Below are 22,718 nucleotides of genomic sequence, written 5' to 3'. Positions count from 1 at the left end.
CGACACGTGTGTGGGCTGTACAGTGATAGAAAATCTGCCCCCATTCCCTTATTACCATGATATATACAGATTATCCCAACCCATCACCTGTACAACCAGAAAAGGAAATATCCTCGGAAACGGAGGAAAAAGAAACCCACAAATCTATGCTCTCCCCTTCCCCCGCAGCAAAGCAGCCGCTCCCACCAACAGCACTTTCAGGTCACCTTCAGGAAATTCTGTTACCAAGCCCAGCTGAAGTGGCTGGCAGGGGCGATGCCAGGAGAATGTCCGGTCATTTTCCATGTGAAAAACAGATGCCAGGCTCTGGCGATAGCTCCGAGGGTGACTGGACAGCGGGCGAGCACACGATGTGCTGCGTTGGCTGGGAGCTATCTAGGGAGGATGTGCTGTTTGTTTTCTACTTCTAAAATTACACACTGGGACATTTCAGTAAGAAGTTGGCACAGAGCTCTCAGAGGCCAGGAGCTGCGTTTCACACCAACACACACACACACACACACACACACACACACACCCCAAGAGAAACTTCACCTGCTTTCACTGTACGATCACCTGTTGTACACCCTGGCACACACAGCCATCAGTCTGTTCTTGGCAAGAATTTCCACGAGAAGCCTCCATTACAACCCTGCTAACTACAGCATCACACCAAATGCCTCCTCCTTGCTAGGGTACAGCATGCCGGTGGAAAGCCAGGGGGAGGGAGGGGCTCATGGATCAAGCTCTCCCAGTGCAACAGGAGTTTTTAAACTGGCCTGAAAACGATCTGCTCCAGCACACGCACAAGCGCAGCGAACAAGGAAAACTATGGTTTAAAGCCAGAGACAGGGCATTATTTCCCAGAGATGCTTCCCCTGAGACTCAGGCCACAGTGACTACAGGAGACCAGGCGGGAATAAGGCAAGGCCCTGGGATGGCTGCTGGATGGAAAGGTGAGGTCAGAGCCCTGGACCTGCAGAGCAGGTGCCAAGCCCTGGAGCAAGTGGGGAGAAGGGACGCTGTCTCTCCAGGGGACAGAGCAGGGGCTGGAGTGCCAGGAGGGAATGCTGGCACCAGCCCCACCCGGGGAAGCCCAGCCATGTCTCAGCACTATCGTAAGAGGAGGATACTGGGGCCTATTGCGACTCCTTCCAGTAACAGGCTGAAGCCCGCCAGCGACCTAGGAGGCAGCAGATACGCCAGTGGGTGCCGTCCTTGGCAAGCGAGCCCAGCTGCACTATTGCAGCCCCGGTGTAAGGAAGGCAGGAGAGGCTACCAAGGGGAAGGAGCCATTCTCTGGACCAGGGGTTCTCAACCTCTCTTTCTGAGCACGCCCCAACATGCTTTGAAAATTCCATGGCCCACCTGTGCCCCAACAACTAGTTTTCTGCATATCCAGTAGTTTAAAAGCTAGGGCCAGCGTTAGGGGGTAGCAAGCAGGGCCTGGCCCAGGGCCTGTTGCCACAGGGGGGCCCTCGAAACTAAGTTGCTTGGGCTTCAACTTCAGCCCTGGGCCCCAGAGAGTCTAATGCTGGCCCTGCTCTCTGGGTTATTTTGGTGGAGCCCTGGTTGAGAGCCATGGCTCTGGACCCCTGCATGGCCAGAGGGTGGGACTGCGACTGACGACAAGGGAGAGGAGAGAGCCTGGCCTTGTGGAACCACATGGGCCAGTGCCAGGAAGATACAGAATCCCTCCAGGGAAGAGACCAGGTAAATCCACTGGCTGCAAGAGGTCCCAGCGAGTCAGACACATCACTGCCCAGCCAGGGTCTGCCAGAGAAGGAACCCTCTACAATGCACTGAATGTGGGAAAAGCTTCAGCCAGTTCCAGCCACCCGGCGCCAGCTGCCATCCTATCAGCTCCACTCATCCCCTCTCGCTGCTCGTGATCAGTGCACATCACGCCCAGAGGGGGGCACGTGAGCCCCCCCGATTTCTGCCCTCCATTTAGCACTCAGGTTTTCAAACTGTGGGGCCCAGCGCCTCTTGCCAGGAGCCAGAGGATTGGAAGCTGGTGGGAAGATGCCCAGCCCGCTCGGCCCCCGGCTCTCTGCTGTGGGAGCCGGAGCGCTGGCTGGCTGCCCGGCTGCTCTGCTCCCCGAGCTGGGCGGCCTCTGCACGGCTGGGTGCTCTCCAGGCAGGGCAGGCGGCACAGCTCTGAGCTGAGCCCCCTGAAAGAGGCCAGCGCTGACCGGTGATCCCGCCAGGAGCCAGCCCCTGCCAGTGGAAACCAGCTGCCATGAGATGCTCCCTGAGGCCCTCGCTTTCCGCTGCCCCGGCCCTCCTGCTGCTCCTCAGCCCAGAGGACATGTGTGAGGCAGCCGCGCCCCCCACCCCCGCCACCGAACCTTTACATTGTACCCCGCCCCCCATCAAGAGTTAAGCATTGTCTCTAATCACGCCACTTCCAACATGAAATTCCAGGGCCTGCCTAGCGCTGTCAACGCCGAGCTGACGGAGAGCCTGGCCCGGGCTGCTCAGATCCACCTGCGTGGGGGATGACCCTTCCTGGGCAGCAGGACCTGCACCCCTCCGCAAACGGCTCTCACCCGGCAGGAAGAGGAGTCTACTTGTTTACCTTGAGATTTCCCTGCCCCAGTATCTGGCTGGACTTGGCATTCTCCGCTAGCCAGACAACAAAGTGCTGCTGAGTCATACAACTCCTCCGTTCGCTCACACTGGGTATGGCTCTGCAAAGTTACAGGCTCCTGCACCCAGGGGAATGGCTAGTCTGGGCTCTCTGTGAAGCAAGATGAATGGAGGATACCAGGTTAAAGAGGGTTTGGAATTCGAAGCAGGGGCTAATAAGCGATAAGGACCAGGATTGTGCTGGCCTCTACTTTTCCTAAAGCTTTCAAGGTGGCTTGTCTGGACTGATCTTTCCACAGCCGTCTGGGGAACACGCAGAAGTCACTCTTTGCATTAAGCGGCTCAGTGCAGCTGGGCAGCGGTGGAGTTTACAAGTTCTGTAATTGGAGGAGAGCCAGGGCATTGGGTGGTTTCTCTGGGAAGGCGACGGGCAGGTTAAACACGGGGGAAGGCAGAAGAGAAGAGCGAGACACATACGAAACGCTGGGACAAACATATGGGCTGTGGAAGATTTCCTCATCACCGGGACAAGGATGTTACAGGCAACTTAAGTTCAAGAGTCTGGGTTTTGAACAATGAGACAAAGCAGCGACAGAGATACAGATGGACAGACATCTGCGCCTAGGCAGGGGCAAACATCATGGTATGTAGTCAATTACATCTGGGGACACACACACACTAACAGTTCTCCAGGGTTACCACCATGCTGCCATAGTCTCTAATTTCCACTGAACACAAGCTATTGTGCTAACTGCCATCAACATAAATACGAGTCCTCTAGGGAGCCACTTGCCAGGACTTCCCAGCTTCGCTCATGTTCTCCAAGCCATCGTCCTCGCAGACTTCTGTATGGCCCAGTCCGCCAAGCACGGACGTCTGACCTGTCCACTGACTGCAAAGGGCTCTGGATCAGAGCCTCAGGCAGTCCCAGCTAAGTCAATGGAACCACTCAGGTCCTTACTGGGGAGCAAGCGCTTTGTGGGGTCGGTGCCGAAGGGACCAAGTTCCCCAGACTCATTGCACCTCAGGCCCCTGGCGAGTTCTTGGCTTCCTGTCCCTTGCTCGGACCAGCTTGTGTATTACCCCCTTCTCTCGCGTCACATCTGTGAGTTGGGGGGCAGCCCAGCCCAGCCATGGAGGTTACTCAGGGCTGCACCCACAAAAACAAAATCCAGTTCCCAACTGGAGTGCAATCACCCCCCCCCCCAAAAAAAAACCCCCACACACCTGGACTTTATCTTAACAATGGAAGTAAATCTAATTTTGCAAACAAGTCAGACACACACTCACTCACACACACACACACTCACACTCCCCCAAATCAAACCCTGCAGCCCCATGCAGACTAGAAGCCTGAGCTAATAACGCCAAGCCTTTAACAGAACCACGAACAGTCCTAACGGGGTCACACGCAGGCTGGGCCCATTCAGACACAAGGCATGAATTCTCTAGGAGACCGTACAGCACAATACAATGGAGGACACCCAGATTCATGGGCTCTCCAACCCAATGTCCCAAGCCCCATCTGGTGGCACAGGGCACACGGATGCCAGATGGCTTTCAGGCAAACATGGACCAGCCCAGCTGGCCGGTTGTAAACCTCAGACAGGGAGAGTTTGAAATGTCAATGGATTGGCAACGCTCGCCACCTAGTGGTGGCACAGCAATACAGCAATAGTCACAACACCTTTTGCGATGAGCTATCATCTACTTCATTGACTTCCTTTGGCAATCAGGAAGGCACTTGCTGATCCCTTCGGTGCATTCCTGGTCTCTCTGATTTTACCAGCGGAGCCCAGAGCACTCAGACTTTCACTTTACTCAGTCAGGCCTTAATCCTGTAACATACAGCAGGCCCTTGACTAATGCAATGGCAAAGGGGGAGCCAGGAATGTCATTACGCACAGAATAGTCCTGTTCTGTTTTTCCATCTGCTCCCCTCAGCAACTGGAATAACGGGGGGGGAGGGTGTCACCCCCCACCTCTAGCCAGGAGGCCCTCATCTCAGCGCTGCAGGGAGTCCCTTCTCAGCACTTAACAGCCGGAAAGGATGGTGAACTAGCCACAACATGTGGGTGACTTAAAGTGGCATGCAGGGACTAGGGAATCTTTGGGGGATCTTAGCGCCCCCTCCCCTTGCAAGAAAGGGGCATTTCCCTCTATAGGGCACACAGGATTCATCAGAGCAGGTTTGTCAAGGAGCGGAAAAATAAGTGTTGAACTGCCCGAGTCAGCCTGGCATTTCACACTGCGCCGAGTATCCCATTTCAAAAACATCACCTCTGCACAGCAAAGAGCTCCCACATGCCCCCCAAGTGCCCCACAGCCTGGGAGATCCACCTCCCCACAACTACTGAAGGAGGTTTCACGGCACGGAACCACAGGCTCGATTCTCAGAGGACGAGTGAATCCAATGTACAGAGCAGCGTATGTTGCTGGGCCACCCATCTTATTTACACAGATTTACAATAACCCATTTCTGCAGCGGCTGACTGCAGAGTCTGAGGTCCTGTGGGCCACACAACTTTATGACCAGATGTCCCCACAACGTGCTCGCGACATCTTCCAGTCTACCGAGTCACCAGTTGGTTCACCAACATTTCCCACTTAGTCTGAAATCCCTCAGCAAGCTGAGAATCAAACAGATTTCATAACAGTGGAAACGGAAACACACCATGTTGCCCGGTAGCACAGAAGAGCATTAATTACAGTGTGTGGGGGGGGAGCGTGTGGGCGAGATGGATCGTTGATGTTCTAATAGAACGAGTCATGGGATTAGAATTAAAACTTTTGAAGGCAAGAAAAGAGGAAACAAAACTCAGCTCTGGCGGAGGGCGACGTTTACCCAGGATTCTGGTGCACCCAGGAGTCAAAGAAGGCAGAGAGCAGGTCTCGGCACGGCCACAGATTCCAGACAGGGACTCGATGAAAGAGCACAACATCACCGCTTCTCGAGAGCAGCTGGCTTGAGACCCGGCATGCTGCTGGGAAAAGCGCTCAGAAGGTCTCGCGTGACAGTTTCCATCAGAGAGGGGACAGCTCCTCTCCGCACGGCAGGCCCCCCGACAGCTTTAGTCTATTTTCAGAATGTCCGAGTTCGCCTTCAAGAGGTACAGGCTGTCGTCACGGAGGAAACTGCAAGGATAATGAGAGCAGCCTGAGCGAGTTAGAGGCGGCGTGGCGCGGGGGGGTTCTAGCCAGAACCTGCCCCGTTTGAACCCAAGCCATTACAGTGGCAGCTAGTGCAGGCTAATTCCAAAAGAAAAAGGGTCTCTTTTGTCGGAAATATCCAGTCAATGCAAGATGGAGTCAGTGCCAGGGCAGGAGGGACACCAGGTCACCCAGTCTGACCTATACCAGGCCAGCACCTCTTCCCAGCAACCACACTCTGAACCCACCCTTTTGTGTTCGCTATTGAGGGCCTGCTCCTCAGCAGCTGGAAGTCAGCATTACCCCAGCCACGGCTCTGAAGCGAAATCCCCCGCACTTTGCATCCACCATACATTTTGGCACTGACTGTGTCACTCAGATCAGAAGTTGCAAGGAGGTTGGGGGTGCTGACAGCTGGGTCAGGGGACCAGGAAGGCATGGGGGGTGGGGGGGAGGAGCTTTGGGAATGGGATGTATCTTCTCTTTGGGTGGGATAGGGTGGACAGACACACTCTGGGTGGGTGATGTCCAAATGCAGATCCTGGGGAGGGAGAGATAAAGGGGAGGACGGGACCGACTCCTGCACAACTGGACACAACACTGTCCCTCCCCCACCCCACCCCCGACCCAAACAGGCCTACCCAGCACAAGTGTCCTTGGGCAGAAGTGAAGTTGTGAGCTCCTGTCTGGAGCAGCAGCTAGGCCTGGCCGCCACTGAGCAGTGCTCTAAAGGGCACCGCTCGCATAATTAGTTCCTACAGCTCACACCTTTTTAGCTTGTTAACCGTAATGAGCTCACATGACATTTACTCCGTCTGAAAACATTAACGACGCCAAGTCCTTGCCCCGCGTTTGCTCCTGTGCTGCTGACACACGTGGCTCTGCACCGGGGGGCTTCCCTGCTGGGTTACTGGGTTAGGCTATGTGGGCTGGTGGGACACTAATGGGACAGAATTACACTCATGCTGAGGGATCCTGCACACTGTCTAGATACTTGTATGGTCCCCGTCCCTAGTACCTGAGAATCTCAGACTTGTTAATGCATTTACCCCCCAGTACAGGTAGGGAAACTGAGGCACAGAGACATTAGGTGACTTGCCCAAGATCAAACAGGGAGGCCGTGGTCTCCAGAGTCCCTGGTGTGACGAAGTGGGGGGTTTTCTTGTTTTCTGTGGAGTTTCAATGGTTTGCATGCGGAGGGGGTGGGACTCAGTTTCCCTGGGTGTTACTGGTTTAACGAGGTGAGGGGAGAGGGAGTGTGTTTTGCAGAGGACCGGAGAGAGGACGTGGGGACCCAGCCGGTGGCCGGGAAGATGGATACCCCAGCGACCGGTGACCTGGTGACCCAGAGGCCCAGCTGAGGAGACGCAGCCGGTTCTGGCCAGTGGGAGGACAATGGGCTGCAGAGTGAGGACCCAGTGACCTAACCAGCCGGTCCCAGCCAGAGGGAGAAGCAGGAGAGGAGGCCCCGGTTTACGACCCTGTTTACCTGAAGAGAAGACAATGGACAGAGGCGGGGCCTGGGGCCAGGGATCTCGGATGCCCAGCGGCGAGCAGGGGGGCTCTGGGCTGGAGAGGGGAAGCAGGCAGAGCCCACCTGGATGCAGAGAGACTGGGATGTGCTGGGCTGAGGGAGGCCAGGCCTGAGGGTCAGAGAGTTTCCTGTGCTGTGTTCAACTCTCAATAAACCCTTCTGTTTCATGCTGGCTGAGAGTCACTCCGGTCTAGAGAACAGGGTTGCATCAACCCCTTCGGGGGTGGAGGCCCCGGGGGTCCAGAGCGAGTGGACTCCCTGAGGGGGCCCACGGCAGAGACAGACGTGCTAAGGCTCAGAGAGGTGCGGATCCAGGAGGTGGAGGGGCCTGACCCCGAGAGAGAGTGGACCCCCGAGAAGGGCTGTCTCACTAAAAGGGGCACCCCCCCACGGACCGCACGGGGCCAGGAGTGGGCACGATCTGTGAGTCCGTGACACCTGGCCAGCAGCCTAACCACGAGATCTCCCTTCCTCCCTGCTCTCAGTGTTGGTGGGTCGTAAGATCTGCCTGTCCGGACTGTGCTCCCATTTGGGAAGAACTCACCATGAAACTGCTAGAGACAGTTCCCACTTTGAAGGGAGAGTGTCTTCTAGCGAGTCAAGAGCACCCCTTTCCAGGCGTGGCTTGGTCTAACCCACCCTGTCAAGCTGGCGAGAGCGGATGGAGCTGTAGCATATGGCAGCCTGGCTGCATAATGGGGGATTACATTTCAGAGCTTCTTGCTGTGCTGTCTGCGTTCCTGCTGTAGCCACTCCAGGGAGTGGATCTCAAAGGGGGGAGTCGCCTGGTAAATAATGACACAGTTCTGTCGCCCAGACCGCCCCCCAGAGACCGCATACCCGGGGCTGACCTGTAGAAGAGGACGTTGACAGGAATGGTGCTGATGTGCCAGATGGCGTGTGCGTCGAAGATCCAGAAGAGGGGCGGGAAGTCCAGCAGCTCGAGCAGCGCCAGGCCCTGAAGGAGCAGCACCACCACCACGCACTTCCACACGTACGGGAGGCGCTGCTGGTTCCTGACGCACCAGCCCAGCCACCAGAAGAGGTTGAGAAGGCCTGGAAGGCAAGCGGTACAGGGCGGAGGATCTCATGGTCACAGGAAGCAGGACTTGCTCTTTGGGCTGGGCGGATGTTTGCTGCTCAGCCGGAAGGGCAGAGAAGGAGTCACCTCCTCTACTCCACATCCACACGGTTACTCCCCCACTCCAGGAGCCTCTCCATGCACTCAGTTCCTCTTACCGATCTCGCTACCCAGGGTCGGGCTCCATCGAGAGCTTGCCAACACCCTGACCAACCTTGCCTTGCCTCCCCTCCCCTTCCCCAAAGGCTGAGCTCACCCTCTTGGGGGTGTTTCCGTCCTCTGCCAGCCCAAGGGCTGTAGAGACTGGGCCCTGTAAGTGACTCAGCCCTCGCTTCACTCACCCACAGCACGGCTCACAAGCTGATACGAGCGTCATTTAAATGTGCCCCTGCCACGTCGTTTGCTCCCCTCTCCCCGGCTAGCCCCAGAGGCAGGCAGCTCTCAGATCCAGGACGGGGGGAGACTATATTCCCCTCCAGCCACAACTGCCAACCTTCCAGCCATGCCTTCACGTTGCCACGTCCCTTCCTCTCCCCCCCCCCCCGATCTTCTCCCCATAGTCACCTATCCCCACTCCCCCAAACACATCACCCTCGGGGGAATTAACAAGCTGCCTGCCAATCAGTGTCCTGATCACTTTGCTCCTCTCAATTTGTCCCTATGCCCCCACCGTCCAGAGTGCCCCAGAGGTGTGCTGCAATGCACTCTGGGCCCTGCCTCAGTACTAGGCTGATCCTGCAGTGCCACAGAGCTATAGGGACATCAGCCTCCCTGCTGCCAACGTAGCAAGGAAGCAGAGCGTGGCTAGAGGAAGGGGCATGGCCATGGTGCCCATGTGGCACCCAGGCTTCAGTTGCACTGTCAGCTTCTCGGAGCCATCTACAGCCCATTCTGCCTTCTGGTCGCCTTCCTCTTTTTGAGCCTTTACGACACACCCAGGGTCACGTTTTCAAACTTTCCTCTGAAGCCGCGAGGGCTGCAAAGTTACCCTTTTAAAAACAATGAAAACCGATTCTCACAAAACATGACGCCAGGAGCTGGGGCTCAAAGTAAAACATCAAGTAACGTGAGACTCGCGATAACACGGAGAGCTGGGGACGTGGGAAATGGAGGCACCGGGGGAGAATGACCGGCCCAACACCACAAGACAAGTCAATGGCAAAGCCAGGAGTCCCACTCCCCCCGCTGCTCTGACCATTAAGAACTCCATCCAACGGTTTGAAGCGGCTGTATTTTCTGAAGCAGGCAGGGGTCTGGGGCAGCGCCAGGCTAATCAGAAAATGGCATTTTCCATTAACTCGAAGGGGGAAGTTGGTCTAGCACCATGTCAGGACTGTCCTGGTGATTTCAAGCTGCAGTCCTTAGATTTAGCAGACAAACAGCCACCCCTCTTGTGCTAGAGAGCAGAGATAAACACCAAGTCCCAGGGAATGGCTCAGCCCCTCTTCCCTCAGCACCCAGGTGCAGTGGAATAGCTAGGAGACACCATCTCCAGAAAGTAGAGCCAGAGAGACTCTCTCCAACCACCATAGATTCCCAAATCCCACCCAGGGGGCGACACTGAGCACCAAGTGGCTGTGTGTGAATTATATACAGTTCCATTGCTCATGTTCGTTCCAAGTCACGACCAAAAACCGACCCGCCCATCCCGCCCCCACCTTCCAGCCTCCCCCGGGCCTTACCGATCGCCACGTTTGCGGCCATGTTGTAGCCATAGTCAAAGCGCACGAGCGTCAGGTACGAGACATGGCAGGCCAGGAAGAGGATCAGAAAACCCCCAAAGGCATTAGCAAAGGCTGGACGTTTCAGACCCAGGGTCCTACAATGGAAACCGAAACAATGCAGAGAAGCTCTCAAACTCCAGCAGCTCACACAGCTCCTGCAGGACACACCAGCGGCTTCGCCCCAGCTCCTGCAACCCCAGGAGATCTCACCTAATCTATTCCCAGCCACTAGAGAGTCCCAGACTTCAAGGCCAGAAGGGACAAAGGATCATCCCGTCTGACCTCCTGTATAGCACCCGCCACCAACTCCTCCCAGCACCCGCATGCTAACCCCAACCACCTAACGAGACCCAAGTATCACAGCCCAGAGGAGACTGGATTACTCTGTGCCGCAGGCAGAGAACAGGAGGGACCGAGGTGCACCAATGCCCAGGGCACCCCCACAACGGCAGAGAAATGTTAAGTGAGATACCCCCAGATAATCGTGCCAAGTGACCCATCCCCACATGCTGCAGAGGAAGGTGAAAAGGCCCCATGGTCACTGCCAATCTTATGTGGGAGAAAATTCCTCCCCAGCCCCACATATGGAGATCTGATAGACCCTAAGCATGTGAGCAAGAACCCGCCAGCCACATCCCTGAGAGAGAGACTGACTGCTCGGTGTCACCTCAGAACCCTGGCCCACCCCGCCCAGTGCCCATCTCCAGGCATGGCCATCCTCGATGCTTCAGAGGAAGGGGATAAAACAAAATGCACACCCCGCCCAGGGCCTCGATGGCATCTTCGTTTCTCTCCCTGTGGCACACAATTGGGCTCAGTCTAGGGCAGCTGGTGCCACACAGGAGGTCAGACTAGCAGATCTAAAAGTGCCTTCTGGCCGTATGCTCTTGGAAGTATAGAAGCTGTTTAGTATCTGACACAACCCCCTGGCAGAGGATGGATCTGCCCTTGCAGGGGAGGAGTCAGTGAACTCAGAGGTCTTTCTGCCTCTTTACTACTATAGATCTCATAGCTCACCTTCCTGCCCCAGATACAGCCAGGTACGGAGAGGCACTGGTGTACGCCAGTGCTTGCTTCATAAACTGTAGAGCAGCTGAACGCTTTGGGCTGTGCTGACAGACAGCAAGAAGAAGCCCCAAGCCCTGGGACACAAGCAGCCCTCTTTAGCAGAATGCAAACCTCGCTGGCACTTACAGATGGCTACTTCTGTTCCTGAAGTGGCTAACCCTAGAACGGGCACACACCAGCTCTGGCATGGTCCAGATAATCCTTAGTCCAGCCATGAGTGCAAGGGACTGGACTAGATGACCTCCTGAGGTCCCTTCCAGTCCTACGATTCTACGATGGGTCTCTCTCCTTCACTTCCTGAAGGTTAGGACGCAGCAATGCTGATGTCCCTTATCAGAAGTTCAGACTGTGTGAGGAGAAGTGGCACTCCCCAGCTCCTTGGCTAAACAAAGCCGCAGTCAGGTTCTCATAGCACAAAGAAGGGAGGAGGAAAGTAAATACCAGGTTACAGCTTATCTAGCTGCAGGGCTGCCAGAGACACGCCCACCATCTCAGGGAGACAGGGACCGTAGGAAGCTCACCTGACACAGCACAGGTAGATGGAGTGCAGGATGACGGTGGACGCGCAGAAGTAATCCATTTTCTGTGGGACAAGAGGCCTGGTTAGATCATTGGTAGAAGAGCAACAAAGAGAGCCAAGGAGGGAAAGCACAGACATTGATGAGCGTCGGACAGATCAGGGTTTTAAAGGGCTGAGCGTTCCACAAATGGAACTTACCACGATCTCTTTTCAAGAGTCATTTGAACATATGTTGTGCACAGGAAGGCAACAATATCAGATTAGTTTCCAGGGGACTTAACTCCATCCTTACTCAGGAGCCACTGACAGTTTGCTCGAGTAAGCACTCCTAGGACTTGGCACACAGTGAACATAAATGGGCCATAATGCTAAGAGACTGTCTACTGGTAAAATCGATTTACACTTCTATCTGGATCAGGGCCTAGACTGACAAGACAAACGGGTACAAGAAGAAATGCAGCCAGCTAGTCTCCGTGTGAATTCAATGTCTTTTCAGATGCTACAACTGGCTGCCCGTTTCTGGTATTTGTACGGCAGTAGCACCTGGCAGCCCCACTCCTGGCCAGGACCCCACTGTGCTAGGTGCTGTACAAACACAGAACAAAGAGACAGCCCTCGGTTCAAACAGCTGACAGTCCAAGCGTCAGAGACAAGTGCTGGAGTCTGTGGTTTTACAGTCACATTTTCGTAGGTTTCTCTCACATCACAGAGGGCACTGACACCTCTCCGAGGCTGCATAGATTTGTTACACAAACCCATTTTTCAGGTCAGACAGATTCACCAGATCCCTTTCTGCAGCCCCCCGACTTCACACCAGCAGCATAGGGGCATCTTAAAACATTATGGAGATAAAGGCAGGTCTCTCTCAAGCACGTCTCAGCAGACACTGAACTAGAGAATAGCCAGGTGTTTCTCACCCCCATTTGCACCCAGAGTTTGCCTTGTAGAATTCAGGGGGTCGAGAAGCAAGGGTAAATAGCAGATCCTCAACTGCCGAGACATGCAAAGCTCCCACAGCAGGGTAACACTCACCTCGGTTACATCAGTGTCCCTTGTATGGAAGACTGTAGACCAGAACCAGGCATTTAATGAAACCTAAGAGAGGCAGACAGTTAGATGTTCTGTGTTAGACAGTCCCCCGCCCCAGAGAACTTACAGTCTAAGAGAAACACAGGAGATGGGATTCAGTCGAGAGCGCGCACAAAAGGATAACTTGGGGGTAGACTTTTTACAAACCCTTTAATGTTTAATACCATTGAACCAGAAAGGACGTTTAACAGATGGGTCGACGTCTGTTCTCATGTACACCCTGCAACACCACTGACACCAACAGAACTGCACAGAAGTAACTGAGGGCCTAACCTGACCTACAGTCTTCTATCGCCAGCCATTGCCAAAGACCCTAGCGCTGTCTGACCACTTTCATAGATACCTACGGCCAGAAGGGACCATTACACTGATCTAGTCTGATCTGCAGTACCACAGGCCATGGAACTTCATCCAGTAATTCCTGTGTCAAGCCCATGCCTCCTGGCTGGACGAGGGCCCTGTTCTCCTGACCTCTGGGTAAAACCTACAAGAGCACGAAGCTCCTAAACGCCTTAGGAGAATTTCTTTTACTCTTTAAAACTCGTTTCTACGTGGTTTTGAGGTTTTCACTGTTTACATTTTTGTCTTTCCACTGCAGTGTATATATTTAAAAATAAAACAGAACCGAGGCATAGCTCCTAGATGACATTTACTGCAATTCTGTTTATACAGCTGAACTGGCAATAATAATACCTACTTCTTCAGGGATTTAGTGAGCTTAATTAAATGCCTGGAGAAAGCTTTGCGATCCTTAGGTGAAAACACATTGTACCTCCAGCACGGTGCCTGCTATCTTATATAAGAGTTCCACGCCTCCTGAGGCGCAATTAACACCTGCTTTTTCCAGTCTCTCTCTCTCTCTCTCCTGCAACTCTTTAATCCCTGCATGCAAATGAGCTCTTTCAAACAGGGTTATAAGATCATTAAATCAACAGCTTCGGGCTACATACCTGAGATGTTCATAGGACCCACACCTAAATAATGCCCTTTGGCTCTTTCCAAAAGTATCAGCCCACAAGCCACAGTGAAGATTCAACAAGAGGGACCATGACCAGCTTTTCTTATTTTATTAAGGATAAACCTGAAGCAGCTCAGCCCCGTCGGGTGGGGATGTGGCGGAAGACAATCTAAATAAAGTGATCTAGAAGAGAGGGAACAGAGTCCAGAGGTATCTCCAATTACTAGATTAAGAAGATGCTCCTAAGTGACACAGGTAGGAGCTTTAAGCGCCAGAGTGAAATCAATCATCATGCAGAACTAAAGAAACCAGAAACTGACTAAGCGCAAAGAAACAATCCAAGCAAAGGTTAGAGTCCCTGGGCTGGAGCTCGGGCGCTGATGCCCAGGGAGGAGTGTGGGTTTCAGAGCCCAAGCTCTACTCTGAGCAGGAACATCCACATGCTATTTTTAGAACTGTAGCACAAGCCCCATTCTGCAGACCCAGGCTGTGAGACTTGCTGCCGTGGGTTTTTTTGCAGTGTAGATGTCCTCTTGGAGTTCCTTGTAGTGTGGGGAGCAGGTGGAGGGGAAGAGCACAAACTTCCCGGTGCTTTCCACGTGGAACAGAGAGGGGTGAAGAGGAAAAGCAGGATTTCTAAAACAGCGGAAATGGTAAACAACAGCAGGCCAAATGCACCCCCACCTAACTCCAGGGAAGTCAGGGGAGTTAGCTAAGGGAGGGATACGGCCCAGTGTATTGCAAAGAGAAGCAAGATTTCCCTTTACAGAGCAGCTATGCTTCATCACCTCGTTAGCCGAGGCATGGGGTGGATGGGAAAGGATTAAGTGACTACCGCTATTAGCTAAGTGCCAATTGTTCGTTTGAATCACGTTTCCACTAAACATCCCGTCAATCTCATTATCAAGAGTCCACGAAAACTGGATTTGAAGAAGCCTGTAGCAAGGGCTGGCAGCAGCTAATGGGGCTGTGCACATTTTTTGGATCAGTTGTTTATTTAAATGCTCTGGCACAGGGGTGGGCAAACTATGGGCCGCGAGCTGTTTTAAGCCGGCCTGCTAGGTCCCGCTGGGGAGCGGGGTTGGAGGCCAGACCACACAGCCCAGCCCCACTCCAGCCGGGGCTCTGGGTCGGGGCCGCTCTGGCTCTCTGGTCAGTGGCCGCACCATGGGGGTCAGCCCCGCTCCGGCCGGGGCGCTGGTTCGGGGGCCGCTCTGGCGCTCCAGTCAGGGGCCGCACCATGCAGCTCGGCCCCGCTCCAGTCGGGGCGCTGGGTTGGGGGCCGTACCACACGGCTTCTGCAGCATGGATCTGCTCCAGTGCTCTAGCCGGGGCGCAGGGTCGGGGGCCGCATCACGCAGCTCCTGGAAGCCACAGCATGGCCCCGCTCTGGCTCCTACGCACTCCAATGGCCCCCTCTGGTGCTTCAATGGGAGCTGCAGAGGCAGTGCCTGCGGACGGGGCAGCATGCAGAGCCACCTGGCTGCACCTCCATGTAGGAGCTGGAAAAGGGACATGCCACTGCTTCCGGGAGCCGCTTGAGGTAAGCGCCGCTCAGAGCTTGCACCCCTGAGCCTCTCCCCACGCCCCAACTCCCTGCCCTAGCCCTGATCCCCCTCCCCAAACCCCTCGATCCCAGCTCGGAGCACCCTCCAGCACCCCAAACCTCTTATCCCCAGCCCCACCCCAGAGTCCGCAGTCCCAGCCGGAACCTGCACCCCTTCCCACACCCCTGCCCTGATCTCCCTCCCACCCTCCAAACCCCTCGGTCCCAGCCCAGAGCACCTTCCTACACCCCAAACTCCTCATCCCCAGCCCCACCCCAGAGCCCTCACCCCCTCCCAAACCCCAAACCCAATTTTGTGAGCATTCATGGCCCACCATACAATTTCTATTCCCCGATGTGGCCCTTGGGCCAAAAAGTTTGCCCTCCCCTGCTCTGGAGACAAATGAACAGCCTTTGTTTACTATTAACAGTGCCTCGCCTGCCCTAGAACGTAATTGCAGGTGCTTTGATAAGCGGATCCAAAGGTTGTCAAATTTTGCTGGAGCTCCTATAAATGCCTCTTTGTAGGCTCTGCTAAGACGTTGTAGTAGAACTTCCTACAATGCTACTCCTGGATCAGCTGCCATCTCCACCCCACATGACTGTCGCTGCACCTCCCATGGCAAAACTGCACGAAAAGATGGTCTGCCCTTGGAAAGCTACCCAGTGTTAGCAGATGCGTTAACCACCCCATATCAAACACAGCTTAGTCCTGGTCTCCAGCGAATGCTGTTGTGTTTAACAGCATGTCAGCAAGTCGTTAACTTGATAGGACACTGGGATTAACCCCAGCCAGCCCACACAATGTTAAACACATTGAATTGCCAAGAGTGGGTCAGACCCATGGTCCATCTCGCCCTGTGTCCTGCAGAGGAATGTGCAAGAAACCCGCAGTAGCAGGTGTAGGATAAACTGCCACCCAACATCAAGTCTCATTGTGGCTTAAGCACACAACAGTCCTTGTCCGCCCTTGGGCTCAGATCCTTAGAAGAGACCCAGGCATCTAAAGAGGCACACGGCTGTCTAAATCCACCATTTAGGTACCATTGACATTTTCAAAACTGCTGCTCCGCTGCTGCCTGGGCACCTACATTTCCAGCAGTCGGCATTTGCAAAGCACTGACCTTGCCCGACAGCTGCTCAGAGCCCTAGTTCAAGCCGGGTTCTCGGACTAGGTGGAGGAACTCCAATTTCGCCAGCAGAGCCTGGTCCTGCAGGCGTGCTCCCAGCACACCTAACACCTGTTCCCTGCCACCCTGACATCAGGAGGGCTGGAGGCAGCCCACCAATCGGTGGAGAGGCTGCAGAGCATCCACACAAGACAGGGTAATGCAGAACAAGAGTGAGAGAAGCATCAAGTGAAACAGGAAACAAAGAGACAGGGGTTTGGCTGGTAGGGCACAGGTGACTTAGGCACCTAAGCCAGGTCAGCCCTTACCCCCAGGAGAGGGTTCAGGGCTGAGGATTCTGAGCAGAGGAAGGCACTTCTCTCAGACCGTGCGCACCAAGCCAGCCCCTTCAGAGCCTAAGTCCCTCTCCTCAGCATTCACTTCTGGCTAGCTTACGAAGCTCCCCACCCAGCTAGCCAGCGGCTGAAAAAAATCCTTTCCTGAGGCACCCAGCTCTCCCCATGCACTGCGTGCCTTGCTCTGGGCTGAGAGTTGCACTGGGCAGCAGGTCCCGTAGGAGTTAAGCTGAGAGGAGAACTCTGGATACTTTCAAGAACTTGGGCCTTCGCATTTCAGATTGTATAGTTAGTAGCATTTCAACTCCCAGTGCCGACAAAGCCTACGGGAGAATCCTTTCCTGTATCCAGCAGTGGAATCACAACAGTCACAAAACACTGTCGAACACAAGCCTGTTCTACACAGATACCAGCCAACCCTCCACCTAGGGCCTGCTCTTGTACTGAAGTCCAAGGGAGCTGACAACACTCAGCATCTCATAAGACCAGTTCCCTAAAGCACAGGCATAGGGCCAGACAACACAAGCACTGTTACAAGGTTTAAAGGGCCAAGACGAAGGCTGGACAACTTTATGATCAATATCATCTGTAATGATGCACTGAGAGTAAATCAAATCTCATGCTTCAGGGAACAAACTGACAACCACAAGGGTCAGGAAGAAAACTCCCCACCACATGCAACTGTGCACAGTTAGCCAGGAGTGTAATGTTTTCCACCTTCCCCTGAAGCATCAGGTGTTGGCGTCTGCTGGAGGCAGAATCCTGACTTACTGGACCAGGGTAAGTTCTAAGCACCTGTGAAGTTCCAACTGTAAACTTAGTGACAGAGCCCTGGCTACTGGGGACAGATAACCCAGTGACCATCTGAGCAAAAGTCCTTCTACCTGGTACTAGTAAACTCATCAAAGAAAGTCAATAGGGACACTGTGAAGGAGCCAATCAAGGCAGTTAAAGGAAGGAGATGGAATGTTTAAGGCGTAGATGACAGCTGGGTAACGGAAGAATAAGAACAAAGGGGAAAAAAACCCTCCGTGGAGCTGTAAGAAATAAATTGCATTTCAAGGAGGAAGGAAAACCAAGCCAAAGGCTAAATTAATAAACCCAGGAAGCAAACACGGTTTAATCAGTCGAAAATTGATACTATCGAATAGCATGGTGCTGAAAGCTGGAGCAGTGAAGCGTAGTCACCTTGCAACAGACAATCCTGCTCTCAGTGGCAGGCGTAAACCAGAGTAATTTGATTCATTCGGATGGCGCTCATCCTGATTTAACTGACGAAACCCAGACTGGATTAAACTAGAGCAATTTTCCAACAGAACCCAGAATACTAACCAGCACTCTTATTGGCCCTGGGGGAGAAGGCGCATTGCTATACTAGGCTGCCACAGAGCAGCCGGATAATCCAGCACCACACAGTACAGCACCTGCAGCAAGTCTAGGAGGCTGCGACCCAAGGAACTCAACAATACAGAAAGAGTCAAGTTAATCTGTTGCATTAAAATGGCAATTCACAGCCTCAGACAGTGACAGCAGAGGGTCTGTTCTCTTCCACGTGCACACAGCACTATTCATTGCTAACTCAAGAGCAGTGTTCTTTAGTCTGTCCCATAATGTGCGGTTGGGAACAATACACAAGGGGAATTCATAATCCCCTTTGGGCAAGGTGCAAGGTCACGTTTCCTTGTAGCTTAAAGGAAACCTGAGTAGCGTACTCCCCCATCTCTCTGTCCTCACTGCACGTACACAGTTTGCACACTGCTTTCACAGTCCGAGAAGTAGGCAAGCTATTGAGCAGGAATTATTTTTGCTAATCCACCAACTCACCTTTTTAAAAAACTTTGAATTTGGGGTGAAACATTAGGTTTGTTGCCATCTTGGATGACCTCATAATAGGACCCCATAATAAAAGGACAATGTATCTATCTTTTCTTTTTTTAAAGCAGTGCGTTTTATTAACCATTAGAACTAACTAGCTTCAAAATCAAGCCTGGATGCTCTTTTGGAAGAGATGCTGTAGCGAAACACAAGTAATCGGGCTCAGATTCTATGGTATGTGTTAGAGGTCAGATGATCGAATGGTCCCTCGGGATGCCTCAGACTGAGTGCTTTGAGCAGTCCGCAGTCTTGCACTGCAGAGATGGACATAACCACCTTGTGCAGCCCTGCAAAAACCAGCACAAACATTCACCAATCCAGGCACGATAGCCACTCACATCCCTTAGCCCAAAGATGAGGAAATTATATTTTCAATGCCCATGAATAGGATCTAAATCCCTCTGTCACCAGTTCCCATTTAGTCCTTGGGGATAAATTAATAACAGGGCTGTGGAGGATTTCTCTTCAGAAGGCTCTTCATGACAAGGATGCCCTGAATGGCAGCTGTTTACAGCTGAGACCCCGGTCAGGCTCCATTATAACTGGGGTTGTGGTCAGCACACTGGGAGACACAGAGATAAGTCAAGATTCATTTCTAATTCTCTATGCACTAAGTGACGCTAGAGCCGAGCTCTATTCAGCGAACCTGCTGCTAGAAGACCCTTGAAGCGGGATTCCAGACACGCACTCTGTTGTGCAGTTCATTCATTCCCCGGACTCTCTCCTCCTTGGACACAAATTTTTACACCCAGTATTTACAAGTGGAGGGCCAAAATCTGGTCCCTGTCTCCAGAATCACAGAAACTGCTTGGGCAGCCGGGCACAGGACAAGACATGGATGGGCCTTTGCCCAGTGCCTGGCCAGGCTACTTGCTACTTGCATGGTGTTAATTTCAGGATCAAGGGCAATGTGTGTGAAATCTTTGCCATCATTTAGCAGGGATGTGCTTCCTAAAAAAATCTAAACCGTTCAACGTGAAAGCCACAAGTTACACAAGAGTCTTTCATTTTCAGGGAGAAACTCCTCCTGGGGCTATTGTATTCTTCCTCCCTCAAGTACCTCCTCAGTTTCAACAGATCTGATGCCCTTCTTTCCAACTGATCGGATACCCCTTGCGCTTTCAAATAGCTCCTGCATGCCACTCCAGAGGTGGCTGCATTTTAGCAATCCCTTCTGCAAATCGCTGGGGATGAAAAGCGCTATCTAAATGAAAGTTATTATAAACAGTCACTATTAAAAACAAAACAAAACAGGAAGTTCTATAAAGGGGTCGGGGAGGAGGAATGAAAGGAATGAGGAGAGGGAACACTCCACAGAAGTTTTCAAGCTACCTACCCAGGCAAAGGCGATACAGGTGTGGTACATGGGAGATGAAGGCGGGACGGATGCTTTGTATCTAGTCAACATCACAAAGTTGGCAAGTCCGTTAAGGAAAGAAGCAAAGGCAGAAGCAGGTTCCTGGAAGAACAGGAAGCGGGAAAAGGGCCACTAAAAAATAAAAGTAAAAGGGGAAGGGAAAAGAGGGACACAGTTAACAAAATGAATTCACGCTTCCCGTTCTTTCCTGTTAGCTGGAGGTGGCAGGAGTTAAACCTTCTACCCTGCTGGAACAGCCAGACTGGAGCTCCAGGTGAAAAAAATTTCAAACACTCTGTTCTAGGAACAACTCTAAGCTATGTTTTAAATCTCACCTGCTTTCATAGTCATTTTCATCTTCCTCTTTCTAGGTGCTGGGGCTGGCCGGCTTGGGGCTGCTGAGGCCGGCCAGCCAGCCTGGGGATTAACGGTTAAGGCAGGTTAACTGGTAAGACTAAACACTTACCATTAACATTTTACATCCCTAACAGAGACCAACTTGCCCAAGGTCATACAGGGAAGTCTGTGGAAGAGCCAAGAATTAAGTCCCATTCCAAGTGCCTGAACCACAAGACAAACCTGTCTCTCTATACATTCCTCTTCATTCCTCAGGATGCCTAACGGAAACAGGATCAGTGCTGAAATCAGAGCTAAGTCAAGCCCAGACACGCATGCTAAAGGCTCTTCCACTCACCAGGTTACCAGGGACATTTGGCACAGAAACAGGAGTGGAACGGGGGGTTAAATGATCTTGTTTAAAATTCTTTTGAGCCTCTTTGAAGATGCCAGGCTCCCTGGGTTCAGTAGCGATGCACTATTCAGAGAGGTCACAAGATCCACAAAGCCCTGACAGGCTCCTGGCTTCAGGGATGGGCTAGAAAAATGGCATTTTGGGGCCTCTCTAGTGAACCCAGAAGTGCCAGCAGATTTTAACTGAGGATGGAAAGGATTTTTTTTGTTTTGTTTAGAAGCTTCATAAAAAAAAAAAATGTGCGTGCTGGATGCTCCCAGTAGGCTTCTCAGTGGGAGCCTTCAAGCACATATGAAAACAATAAATAATTCAGAATACTTTGCCTTTCCTCTCCCCTTCTACACCAGGTTCTCAGAGAGCTTGGCAAACATTAATGAATTTAGCCACGTAACCCCCCTGTATGTTCATATTATTCCCCCACTCTTATTTTTACTTTTTACACAGCTCTCCCATGAGGGGTTCATACCGGGGCATTGCGGGTCTGATTTTCAGAGGAAGCGGAGTGCCCAGCGCTTCAACTGAAGTCAATGGGAGCTGCAGGCATCCAGCACTGCTGAAAAACAGGACCTGGGCATCTTAAGGCGGGCACTTAAAAAACAGAAGAGCCTAAACTAGATGGTACTTTTGAAAACCTGGCCATACACTACTTCCCCAAAGTCTGTGGTGAGCTGTGGTAGAAGTCAAATCTAGGTCTACTGACTACTTAACCACAGCCCATCCTTACTTTCCACAGCACTAGGTACCAATCACCTGTACAAAAAAAGATCCTGTTTCTCATGCAGAGATCAAGGGGAGAGAAACACAGATAAAAGAACTTGCAGGAGATGAATAGTTTCTAAATAACGAGTCACCCTCCCCCTGCTCTGGCAGGTTGCTAATGGTACCAACCAAGTCATCCTTTTCTATGAAGCAAAGGACTTCATGGCACAGGTAGGGTGGTGAACTGGAACCAAGTGCCCATAGGCAGGGCACAAGCAGTTCCCTGAAATTACAGGACTGTCTTTTGCCACAAGGTTGATCCAAGAACCAACAGCTGGCAGTTTGCCAAACCAGGCAAAGATAGAGGCATTCTCATGGCTGCAGCACAGGTCACAGGAGTTATGATCTGGGGCCAAATGGCTCTGTGCCAAATTACTGCTCACCTTGCCGTGAAACTGAGGCACTCTGTAACCTTCCTGGACATAAAGCCCCACTGTAAGCCACATGCACTCATATTTACAGTCATCTCTGCAGGTCCAGCCTGAAAGAGACACAAAGAGGAGAGACGGAGCCACTTATTAGGAGGTGACAACAATGTCATGTAGAGTTTATTTTAGCAGTTCAGGTTGCTCACATCCCCAACAGACAGAGGAGGAGGGTGGGACAGAAAGGTCTCTGTGGAACGTAGCTCAACATGCATGTGCCTATTGCACGAGTTGATCTGACTATCCCTTTGGTAGTGTCAACATCCCCTTTGATATCTCCTGCTTTGCATATGTATTAAGCTAACGTACAAGGAAATCAACTGCCTTAAGTTCTGAAGGCACTGGCACTAGGTGGCGTTTTTGACTGCTATTCTTGTGCATTTGCAGTAAGTTACAGTCACAAATAAACAAGGAACCTGAGAATATGATCTCCAACAGGCAAAGGTGACTGTTCCGGATTCTGAGGCCCTTCTACTGGTTCAGAGGCCACGTCTACACAGCAAAGAAAAACCCATGGCTGGCCTGTGCCAGCCGACACAGGTTCGCAGAGCTCAGGCTGTGGGGCCGTTTCATTGCAGTGTAGATTTCTGGACTTGGGGAGGAGCTTGAGCTCTGGGACCCTCGCAGGGTCCCGGAGCCCAGAAGTCTATACAGCAATGAAACAGCCCCACAGCCTGAGCCCTACGAGCCCAAGTTGGCTGGCACGGACCAGCCAAGGGTTTTTCTTTGCTGTGTAGATATGCCCAGAGCAGGTACAGTGCAGGCAGCAGCACTGCAAGACCCTATGCCCACATACCTGAGTCTGAACAGGAAGTGCCACCTCTATAGGAAAGGGTTCTGCAGCC

General features: G+C 52.7%; 1 protein-coding gene across 1 annotated transcript; it reads right to left on the bottom strand.

Moving 5' to 3' along the window:
• Positions 1-2,354: 2,354 nt before the first annotated feature.
• Positions 2,355-21,942, bottom strand: PGAP3 (post-GPI attachment to proteins 3). Its single transcript, XM_026654790.1, has 7 exons — positions 21,832-21,942; positions 19,918-20,070; positions 12,681-12,743; positions 11,650-11,711; positions 10,019-10,155; positions 8,107-8,311; positions 2,355-5,706 (listed from the first exon to the last, which is right to left on the bottom strand). Exons 1-7 carry the CDS (start codon positions 21,892-21,894, stop codon positions 5,643-5,645), a joined length of 747 nt encoding a protein of 248 aa, XP_026510575.1. The 5' UTR covers positions 21,895-21,942; the 3' UTR covers positions 2,355-5,642.
• Between the last annotated feature and the right edge of the window lie 776 nt (positions 21,943-22,718).

Source organism: Terrapene carolina, unplaced genomic scaffold, assembly GCF_002925995.2.
Source record: "Terrapene carolina triunguis isolate 2854851 unplaced genomic scaffold, T_m_triunguis-2.0 Scaffold193, whole genome shotgun sequence".
NCBI classification, from domain to species: domain Eukaryota; kingdom Metazoa; phylum Chordata; order Testudines; family Emydidae; genus Terrapene; species Terrapene triunguis.
Note: the sequence above shows the minus strand (reverse complement) of the source record. Positions and strands in the feature narration are given on the sequence as shown.